The sequence below is a fragment of the Zerene cesonia genome, chromosome 10 (assembly GCF_012273895.1).
Source record: "Zerene cesonia ecotype Mississippi chromosome 10, Zerene_cesonia_1.1, whole genome shotgun sequence".
Taxonomy (NCBI): Eukaryota; Metazoa; Arthropoda; class Insecta; order Lepidoptera; family Pieridae; genus Zerene; species Zerene cesonia.
In genome coordinates, this window is record NC_052111.1 from 9,175,553 (window position 1) to 9,185,950 (window position 10,398).

Below are 10,398 nucleotides of genomic sequence, written 5' to 3' on the forward strand. Positions count from 1 at the left end.
TAAGTCTTGATAATACTGGTCCACGCAAAAATCCACGCGGGCTGCTTGCAGCCCGCGCACCGCGCACCAGCTAGTTGAAATAAAATAATAAAGGTACACACTACATAAGTTAATTTGTTGTTGAATTGTTACTGTTCAGTTAAAGTTAATATTAAATAATAATTATGTTATGTGTATGTTCCTGGTATGCTATGTTTAGTGGCCTACCTGTTATTTGTATCGAACACTGCCCGTGACACCTAGTATTGTTGACTAGGTGTTCGGTCGTCATTGCATCAATCAAATAGTAAAAATTCAATTAATATTTCTTTACCACTAAAACCATAGTCAGCATGGGCATACACCGATTTTCACCATCGTTCATAAACAAACATTCAAGCTAACTTATATATAAATATATTAATGAAATCATGAAATTACAACAGGATTCGTGGTCTCCTGCCTTCTATCCAGTATACGTTGGAATTGAAAGAAAGTACATCTCCGGAGCTTGCCGGAATCAAACTTGTGAAAGGACCCGGGCCTATTGAAGTATGTATATCGTTATTTCACAGTTATGTTATTTATATGTAATGCATTTTAATTGAAAATATATTCTAATATAATATACCAGTAAAACTATTTAGTATAGTTTTTAGAAGTAACTTACTTTTGAGCATTTGAATAGATGTTATTAAACATATAAAACTTTCTCATAAATCACTCTATCTATGCAAAATAAATTCCATCAAAATCTCTTGTGTAGTTAAAGACTATGAAGAAAAGCCGCTTTGCTTTACTCTTTGTAGTGATTAAATACATGTATATTAAACTCCTTAAAGGAGGCCTGTGTCCCAGCAGTGGGAACATGTCTGGTCTGATGATGGTGATGATGTGGATGAGGAGGATGATGATGATGGTGATGATGTGGATGAGGAGGATGATGGTGATGATGTGGATGAGGAGGATGATGATGATGATGATGATGATGTGGATGAGGAGGATGATGATGATGATGGTGATGATGTGGATGAGGAGGATGATGATGATGATGGTGATGGTGGTAGTGGTGATGATGGTGGTGATATTAAATTCTCACAATATTAAATCTCACAAACCGTAAACCGCTTTGCAGGTGAAAGGCAAGGACATAGAGGGCGTGCAGCTGATCGTGATCCAGCCGACGCTGAGTACGGACGTGACGGTGCTGGTGCGCGCGGCCGCCGAGCACTACCGCACGCTGAAGCTGACGCTGGCGGCGGAGGGCGGCGAGCGGCCGCTGTACAGCGCGCGCCTGGAGCCCGCGCCGCAGCCGGGCGCGCTGCTCGCGCTGCCGCGCCTGCCGCCCGACGGCCGCGCCTACGTGCTGCGCCTCGAGACCTCGCTGTCCCGCCTCGCGCACGCCTACGAGGAGCCCGCCCTCTACTTCACCGCGGACGGCTCCGTCAAGCACTTCGACATCGACTTCGTGGCCAAGGTGAGCCCATACCCGGCGAGTTGTGAGACATTTTAAATACAAAAAATTTACTTTCGAAGCCGCGCTTTTTTGCCATTACGTAGCGACGCCTAACCTCACCGGCACCCGTGATCCCGCCTCCGCAATCGAATTTCTTCTACGCTAGTTTTTTTTTCCGTTCTTTAATTTTTCATGTAATATTTGCAATGTCATAAAACTAAAAATTCGAATCGAGATATGTACGTACAGTGTTTGTGTCCGTCTGTGGGTCCCAAACGAGCAATAGAGTAATTTACACGTGAATCAATGGAACGAGACGTCCGCAGGTGAAGTCGTCGGAGCAGGAGCTGCGCGCGAGCTCGTTCGCGCTGGTGCCGCTGCTGGGCGCGCTGGCGCTGGCCTACTCGCACCGCGCGCACCTCCTCGCGCGCTTCAGCCCCGACAGCGCCGCCCGCCGCCTGCCCAGGAGGAAGGCCCAGTAACGTGCTACCGCGCCGCCGCGCCGCCCGGGGGGGGAGTAACCTAACTTACATGTGGGGTTACAGTACAAGTGGGGGGGTACTTACCTAACTTCCAAATAGGGGGGTACAGTACAAGTGGGGGGGGGGAGGGGTAACTACTTGAATGTAATGTTGATAGTCAAAAATCAAATTATCTAGATTTTATTTTTCACAAAAAACTTTTTATCACCCTACCACATTTCACACTAATATTGTGTATGTGAAAGTTTGTTTGTTTGGATGTTTGCCCGTCAATCACGCTGAAACTACTGAACGGATTTTGATGAAAATTGGTATGCAGACAGGGTATAATAAGAACATTGATATCCGGGCGGAGCCGGGACGAGCGTCTAGTTTTTCATAAAAAAAGGAGAGATCGATTGTTAGGTAAGCGCCAGTGATGATGCATTATATAGATGGAATGTTGTATGAATTACAAACGTTATTATTAATTGAATAGACTTGGGTATATAAACTAGTGAGAGCATTTGTGTTGCTGTAGTTTTATTTATTTCTTCTAACATATTTTTAATTAAATTAAAATCATTTATACTTGATGTGAAGAATGATAATTGACATAACGAAAAGCAATGTATATGTAAAATAATGAATGATTTATACATTAATTTCAATTTATTAAGATTTCGTTAACACATTCATGATTGTAAAGTAATAAATATAATTGAAGTGTAATCGATTTATAATTATAATTATATGATTTATTTAAACTACGTAAATGATATCCATTTTTCTGGGAATGAAATAATCCTTTGAATCGATGATTAAACGTGTTGAAAATTTTTTTTTTCAAATGGACATAGTAACCGATGTTAAGAGTTGAGGAATATTAGAAGAATAATCGAAGCAAAGATCAAATTAATTAAATAAATAAGTAATATGTGTATAAAATAAATGAAATTACTTTATTCGAGATGAATTATGCATATTACCTATGTCGATATATTATTATATAAATTATTATATTAACTGCATTTTTTGGTACAGTTATTTTAGTGGTGGTATTCGATACTCAGTTGATAATATTATACGTTTTTGGGCACGATCGTGTACACACTAGAGAAATGAAATGAAATTTTCTAGAATGTTCGAACTACTAAAGCAATGTTTTATTGGAATTTAGAGTAAATTTGGTGATATGGGTATTATTGTATGTAAATGTTTAGTCTCATTTGAGTTTATTTTAATAAATAGTTGTGATTATGCATATGAAGGTTCCACGAGTAAAAATGTTTGGATTCAGATAGTGTTAAGGGAATTAATTTAATTTATTATTTGAATTATATTTTGTGCATTTATGTGGTGTGTTTTGAAATAAAGTGGATTGTTCGCGAAGTTGTTTTTTTCTCTTTTTTTTATCAATTTAATACAACCTGTTTTATATACTAGATCTTTCAAATTAACGAGATTTTAAGAGTTACTGCACTATATACATTAGCAGTATGCATTATAATAATTGTTAGTGTTTTATGAAAATTGGTGATACTATATTGTAAACTCAAAGATTAGTTAGACTTCTTCCAAATGCACTATTGAATCAGTTTCTACAGAGATCAAATGATCCAAATCAAGATAGGATGAACGGATGAAATTATTGTTTTGTCACCGATCCTTGATAAGTGTACAGAATTTCAATGAAATCTGTCCATATAAAAGGGTCAAAATCGAGTCTAGAGAATCGGTTACTTACAAACATACAGGTGAAGCTTATAAAAGCGTGTTATAAAGAAAAACAAAAACCATGTGTGTAATAACATTTATTTATATTTTATAAATAGTACCTACACTTAAATAAAAATACTAAATATTCTAAAGGCGGCCTCTAATCAGTGAAGTACCTACAGTACAATGCAATTAATTCGGATAAATGAACACGTAATCAAATAAATTAAATATATTTTTTTATCTATAACAGCTGTATGTGCGGTAGCATTCTGACATCGAGTGTGGTTGATGGTCCCAGAGCCTGGCGTTCTCTTTGCTGGAAAATAAAAAAAATATTAATATATCAATTGTAAATATCATTTCAAATGTATGTATGATGTATTTCAAATGTAAATCATGTAAATCGTAAAATGTTATTAAGTAAAAAACAAAAAAGACAACCGAAATATTTTTTTGGTCAATGATTTCTGTGCTTTAAATGTATTTTTAAAAAGAGCACTTGGCAAATTTTTACAGAATTTTATGTGTTGATAAACCAATATTAGGTACAACTTAAAGGAAAAATTTTATTTGAAAATAAAAATAGGCGTGGCTATAACTGAAAAATCAAAGTTTCTAAATTGTTTTTTTTTTCGCAATAATAAATAGTTGCCGAGAAAAACGCATCTAAAGTCGTCAAAAATCCACAAAGTAGGTATCAAATTATCCACGAGCGAAGCCGCGGACTGTTAATTGTTATCTGTAATATTACTCACTTTACGAAGTAAAGTTGAAACGCTGCTATGAAGTTGCGCTGCGCACGCGCGTGGAGCTTGCACAGTCCCAGTTTTTCACATTCTTCCTCACTAATAATATAAAACATAAAATTTAAATAAATACTTATGTAATTAAACAATTAAACTTAACTTTGACGTTAGTCATCCATAACGAATGTATAAAACATATATAACGAAATCAAACTTTGTCAGTATTTATAAGAATATATTATAAAGCTATCTCCATCTATATAAAAATTCAAATCATGTGATTCGATATGACCTTTGTTATTTCTACATAAATACCTTACTTCCGCGGGTGAAACCGCGCGTTCCTTGTATAAGTTTTTTTTACGAAGCTATTTTCAACCGGAGATAAAATTTTACCTTCGCTTAGTTCTGATTCTAGAAACGCGTGAGTCTGAAAAGCCAGCTCCTATAGATAAAGATGGGTTTATGAATCTCCTTTCAATTCTGTGATCGGTTATTTCATCGCCGAGTGCTGTAAAAAAAATAATTTAATTTTAGGTAACTTACGTTTTAATATTGTAAGGTGCCTGAATGATTTGATTCGATCTTCATTGGGTTGTATTTTAATGTACTTTGTAATTATTATTTTTTTTTTAAACTTTTGGGGATGATATTAAACTTTTTTTTACGAAGTAATATTTTGTTTTTAAAATTAAAAAGTTTTGTTCTGTAATTTTAAATTTAATTGATTTCGCATTAACAAAATTAATTTGATATTATAATAAAGTTAAATTGGTGAAATTGAAACAGACCTAAGATCATATTATACTTTCAGAAACAAATTAAATTAACATTCTCAGTGTCTACGCAATCATCCCCACAGTTGACCGGCGTCAAATAGTAGCATGCTACTGTGCTTCGTACGGTGAGAATGAGCCGGAGGCCCGTTTCCTTTTCCCCACCATTCCTTCTTTCCAGTCATCCTTTCCTTATCCCTTACCCTTTAAAGCGGGCATTGCATTTGCAGAGGCTCACTTAACATCAAGCAAACCACCAGCTCAGTGGTCCGATATGACATAAAAGGAAAACAATATAAAAATCTTACCATTCCTAGAATCGACTATAGATACACAATATACAACGCAAACCGCAGCGACCAACACAACAAATTTTCCCTCCATTTTCGCTCAACTTAACGTCAATGTCAGTTAAAACATTTGAACTCGTTTTTATACCATGAAAAATCCCTCCCACGATGCTGAAACGGATACTTATGACATGCTCATGACGTTATTCACACCGAGTAATGATTTTTATAAATTTATAAGTATGATCACGAGCCGCTAATGCAATTTATTGTTTGAACACATATCGCATACGTGCGCGTGAAATGGAATAGTGTTGTGATTAGCAAGACTGTCACTATACAGTGAAGAGTTAAGGTTAAAGAAATCATGAACTTGCTTTGTGGTTCTTTGTTCTTTGTTGATGCATTTCGTGAAACGTTTAGGTTATGTACCTACTTAATAATGGCGTAAAATCAAACGCTAGAATACACATCTGTGGCATATCAATAACTAACTAGGTACCTTCATACTTCATACCTTGTATAAGTTACTACAATGTAATACGTTATGTTACTCATCAGATAATGAACAGACTTATTAGTTAAGAAAACATAAAAGCCTAATTTATTTTATATTTTTTTAATCCTGCAATATTTTTTTTGTCTTTGAAAATCAAAGACAAAAAAATATTGCATTTTTGACTTCAGCGTTAATTGCGATAAATTTTGAAACAAAGGATCTACTTACTTACAAGATGATTATGAGATTATTGTAACGTTTTTTTCTCTTTCTCTTCTTTGAACCCTATAAAAGTGTTGCAATAAAAGTTACGCTAATGTATCTACATTTCCTAAATTTTACCTAATCTACTCAAAAATAAAATCCTCTTTCAAATATATGCAGGAAGTGAATGTATGTTGACGTTGGTCAAACGATCCTATTTTAGGATAAGAATCCTTAAAGTTGCTGTAATATTTTAGATAAATAGATGATTACTATGTTTGGACTTTCAATCATTGCTTAAAAATCGCTTGAAATATCACAGAGGAATAATTATATGATAAAAAACATAATATCTTTACGCGTATATGACTTCATAAAATTAAATTTACTGGTACTTATCCCTATAGGTTAAAATGAAACAATATCTAGTGCATCATGAATTAATTTATTATTAAAACTTAGTATATACGCATCAATCTTAGAAAACATATTGCTAATGCTCATTAATTAAGTAACCTTACTTACCTTTACTTACCTTAACCAGGTGTAAGTTCAACATATTTACCTAACTACTTACTGCTTAATATAATAATAAATTGATAATAAGTGATACGACACTTTAAATATTAACCACGAGTCAAAGACGTGTAAAATGTACTAAAGAATTAAATCACCACAAAAAATATCCAAATATAGCTTGCACACGTAGCTACGATTGTGAATTACGATTCTTTGATTTTTCAATTTACATGTTGAAAACTGGTTTAAACCACTTTACAGTTACCGTAGAAAATGCGCTATATATACGCTAAAATACTATGAAGAATTACTAAAACAATAAAGGAGTGATTTCAAAACTCTCACCATTAGAAAGCTGCAGCTTCACAGAGTGTTATAGACTACTAGCGTTTCACCCACGTATCCCGTAGGAATATCGGGATAAAAAGTTGCCTGTATGTTATTCCAGTTGTCCAGCTGCCTACGTAACAAATTTCATGGCAATCGGTTGAGTAGTTTTTGCGTGAAAGAGCAACAAACACACACACATCCTTACAAACTTTCGCATTTATAATATTAAGTAGGATTAATAGGATAGGATTTATGTACCACGGGCGAGGCCGGGTTGATACTTAATAAAACTAATCTTATTTCAAAAATATATACTCATATAAATTGATATATTTTTTTTATCAGTGGCTTTGCGTGCCTCACGGGAGGCAGTATAAATATTCTTGGGGGGAACCCCTAATAGAAATATGTAATATCGAAATATTTGTTTTTTGACGTCACTTTTAAATTGATACCTAGTTTAATTGATTTAGGTTTCATACGGCGATAGCTACACCTCTGCTTTGTAGTTTATTTGTTAGAGAAGAAATTTTTTAGTAAAATACATCTGTTTTCAAGAAAATAACATGATTTAGGGTGATGTTAACATTAAACAATTACTGGATATGAAAAAAGTATCACGATGTTATTTGCTCTTTCAGTGTAAAAATATCCCACTAAATTAATTGGCAATTAATCATTTACTGAAATCTTAACGTAAAAGCATTGCAGTATTTCATCATCTTAGTGATGGCCATCATTAAAATATTGTGCAATAGATTCATCTATCGTGGGTAATGTCGAACGTATCTACTAGGTAGGTAAAATTATAAGTGCACAGCTATAAAATATCAGTTAAAAATTGAAGTAAACACCGGATTAAAACAGGTTTATATGGTTGGCTTTTTATTAAATGATAATTCAGAAAATTGTAAAAACCGATGATGTTGAAATTATCAAAAAGGACGATTGTTTTAACACATATTAAATACTGTTATACTATTAAATACTTAAATTGGTTACAAATAAAATCGTCCATACTTTATACAGCACTTTTAGTTTTACTATTCAACAATAGATGTGTGTGTTATAAAATTGTCTAGTATTTTTTTGTCTCTTAGAGGGCATCATTTTCAACTACAATATTAAATTATTTGTTCTTATCTCCGATAGATTACATTGTTCGTGTAGACTATTATATACTATCGTCCACTAGAGGGCGACATTATCAATTATAAAAATTATTTATTATTCTATTGCCCAAAAGATGGCGCTATTCGTGAAGAACATTCGTGTTCCAACTAGAAATTTCGCGATTAATTGTGTCGCTTCTAGACGACAGATAGCGCTCATCGTTTGGGTATATAAACGGTCGCTTCTGTTTATTGCGTCAGTTGATAAATAAGCATTGAAGCGTTTCACAGACGGTAATAGAGCAAAAAAGCAAAATGTCTCTAGTCCCGTATTGGTTGCGACATTTGCGGAATCTCACGTATCGCGATCCTTTCATGAGAGTTTTGGAAGATCCCTTCGCGGTATTTGCAAAGGACCCGTTTTTCCGTGATCCCATAAAATACATGAAACAAGTGACAGCACCGTTGGAGAATGATCATCATGGAATTGAAGGTGTTTACTCCGATTCAGAGGTGAAAATGGATGGGAAGAAGGTCGAAGTACATTTGGACGTACAGAATTTCACCCCTGAACAGATTCAGGTGAAAACCGTTGGCAACGAAATAATGGTCGAAGGTAAAAAGGAGGTAAAGCGAGAGGACGGTTGGACGAGGAGTCACTTTGAACGGAGGTTTCTGTTGCCCGAAGGTTTCCCACCAGAACGCGTGGAGTGTCATCTGGATAAGGGAAAGTTGAAATTGGTCGCTTTCAGATCGGAACCTTTGCCCGAAAGAAATATCCCGATCCAAGATAAAAACAACGACAGCAGCAAGGCATGATCCCTATAAAATTATACTTGTATTCGTTTAAATGCTTAGACTGATTAGAATATTTTTATGTAAGTTTATAAATAGCGAATAAATATCTTTCCAATTATATCGTTGTTTCATTACGCTATTTTACTAGTGGTAAACAAAAACAAAATATATCTATTTATAAATTCTGTTCACAGGTTGTTATATAAATAAAACAAATATCAGTTTATCGTCTTTAAGAACTTAATGAATTTTAATGGAAACTTGCATTGTAAACGAATAAAAAATGTAAGTATTTATAAAAAATATAGGAAGTGGTCAAAAGATGCAGATGAGAAATAAACACCCCTTTCAAATCTAGGTCTCCACATGGATGTAATATACCTACTCATTCTCTAACATTGTTTTAAATTTTTCGAGATTTCTAAGAAATATATATTGTACATAGTAGAGGTCAAGCCACTATAATATCTCAATAATAGGTTTATAGAACAGTTTTGTTCGAAAATGCATTACGAATAATGATTTTTGAATGAAAGGAATGGACTGGAAAGGGTGAGGAAAGACAGAAGAGGGAATACGGACACATAAAGATATGGGGGTGTGGTACGTTCACCAGTGCGAGCAGGCCGTATCGTGCCAAAACTTGCTCGACACCCACACTCAAAATTTTAGTTATTTCTGTAAGATTCAAACGGAAATTATTGATTATAGAAAATTAAAAACGAATTAGCACTTCCAGTATCATATTTTCATCTCACATCCTTACAAACAAACGAATCACCATTCACCATCACATATCATCAAACAATATGAATCAGCAGCTCCGACCACACGCGTTGCGCAGAATAACTCTTCAAAAGCATTCCATGCTTTGATGAGGTGCAGATAACTTGTCGTTTATATCTCTGCAGACACCGGGGGCCTTGGAGTAAATAACATCGGCAGACAGATAACAATCTGAGAAGCTATGAATAATATCGCATTATCATATTCTGTTATACAGATTGTATTTATTAATAACCTGGGGTGTGAAGTCTTTGCTTCATTCATTATTGTCTTTTTAACTGAGGTGGAAACTAAATAATCATCTATGAATAATCATACTTCATTATTATTTCATTTAGGTTAAAATATTTGTAGTGAAAAGAACGCAAATTGTAGTTATAAACTATATATTATCCTATATACCTACCTATATCTATCTACGTTATCTATGTAGTGCAGACTTCGGGCTAAAATCGAGGGTTTTAGGTCTGGCGAGCATAAAATAAATTGATTTTCAATTTTATCTGCGCATCCACTTCACAATCCTGAAATAAGACATCGTGAGGAATCCGGCATGTCTAAGGAGCAAACAATCGACGACGTGCGACATCTGTCAACCCGCACTTGGTCAGCGCGGTGGATTATGGCTAAAATATTATGTTAAATGAAATACCTAGTCTTGCCATAAATATTGTAATAAAGAAAAAAGAAAATTGTTAACTGCAAATAACATTTATTACT

The 10,398-nt window shown here is 34.6% G+C and overlaps 3 protein-coding genes across 3 annotated transcripts in view; 2 read left to right on the forward strand and 1 right to left on the reverse strand.

Annotated features, from left to right (window-relative positions):
- Positions 1–1,938, forward strand: part of LOC119829430 (nodal modulator 1) — a 12,078-nt gene extending 10,140 nt beyond the window's left edge. Inside the window, exons 16-18 of the mRNA XM_038351917.1 lie at positions 426–531; positions 1,115–1,456; positions 1,762–1,938. Coding sequence (XP_038207845.1) covers positions 426–531; positions 1,115–1,456; positions 1,762–1,917 — 604 coding nt within the window. The 3' untranslated portion in view covers positions 1,918–1,938. The remainder of the gene's footprint in view (positions 1–425; positions 532–1,114; positions 1,457–1,761) is intronic.
- A 1,917-nt stretch (positions 1,939–3,855) lies between these two features.
- On the reverse strand, positions 3,856–5,580 carry LOC119829424. Its single transcript, XM_038351911.1, has 4 exons — positions 5,449–5,580; positions 4,761–4,875; positions 4,374–4,463; positions 3,856–3,934 (listed from the first exon to the last, which is right to left on the reverse strand). Exons 1-4 carry the CDS (start codon positions 5,522–5,524, stop codon positions 3,856–3,858), a joined length of 360 nt encoding a protein of 119 aa, XP_038207839.1. The 5' UTR covers positions 5,525–5,580.
- A 2,776-nt stretch (positions 5,581–8,356) lies between these two features.
- Positions 8,357–9,010, forward strand: LOC119829419 (alpha-crystallin B chain-like). The gene has a single exon (XM_038351905.1). It carries the CDS (start codon positions 8,410–8,412, stop codon positions 8,911–8,913), a length of 504 nt encoding a protein of 167 aa, XP_038207833.1. The 5' UTR covers positions 8,357–8,409; the 3' UTR covers positions 8,914–9,010.
- Positions 9,011–10,398: the final 1,388 nt, after the last annotated feature.

Bases quoted from the DNA above. Each gene is read 5' to 3' on its own strand.
- LOC119829424 (XM_038351911.1), bottom strand. From the start codon at position 5,524: ATGGAGGGAAAATTTGTTGTGTTGGTCGCTGCGGTTTGCGTTGTATAT. The intron at 4,876-5,448 runs GTAAGATTTTTA...TTTTTTTTACAG, and splicing joins TATAGTCGATTCTAGGAATG to CACTCGGCGATGAAATAACC. The intron at 4,464-4,760 runs GTAAAATTTTAT...TTATATTATTAG, and splicing joins AGAATCAGAACTAAGCGAAG to TGAGGAAGAATGTGAAAAAC.
- LOC119829419 (XM_038351905.1), top strand. From the start codon at position 8,410: ATGTCTCTAGTCCCGTATTGGTTGCGACATTTGCGGAATCTCACGTAT.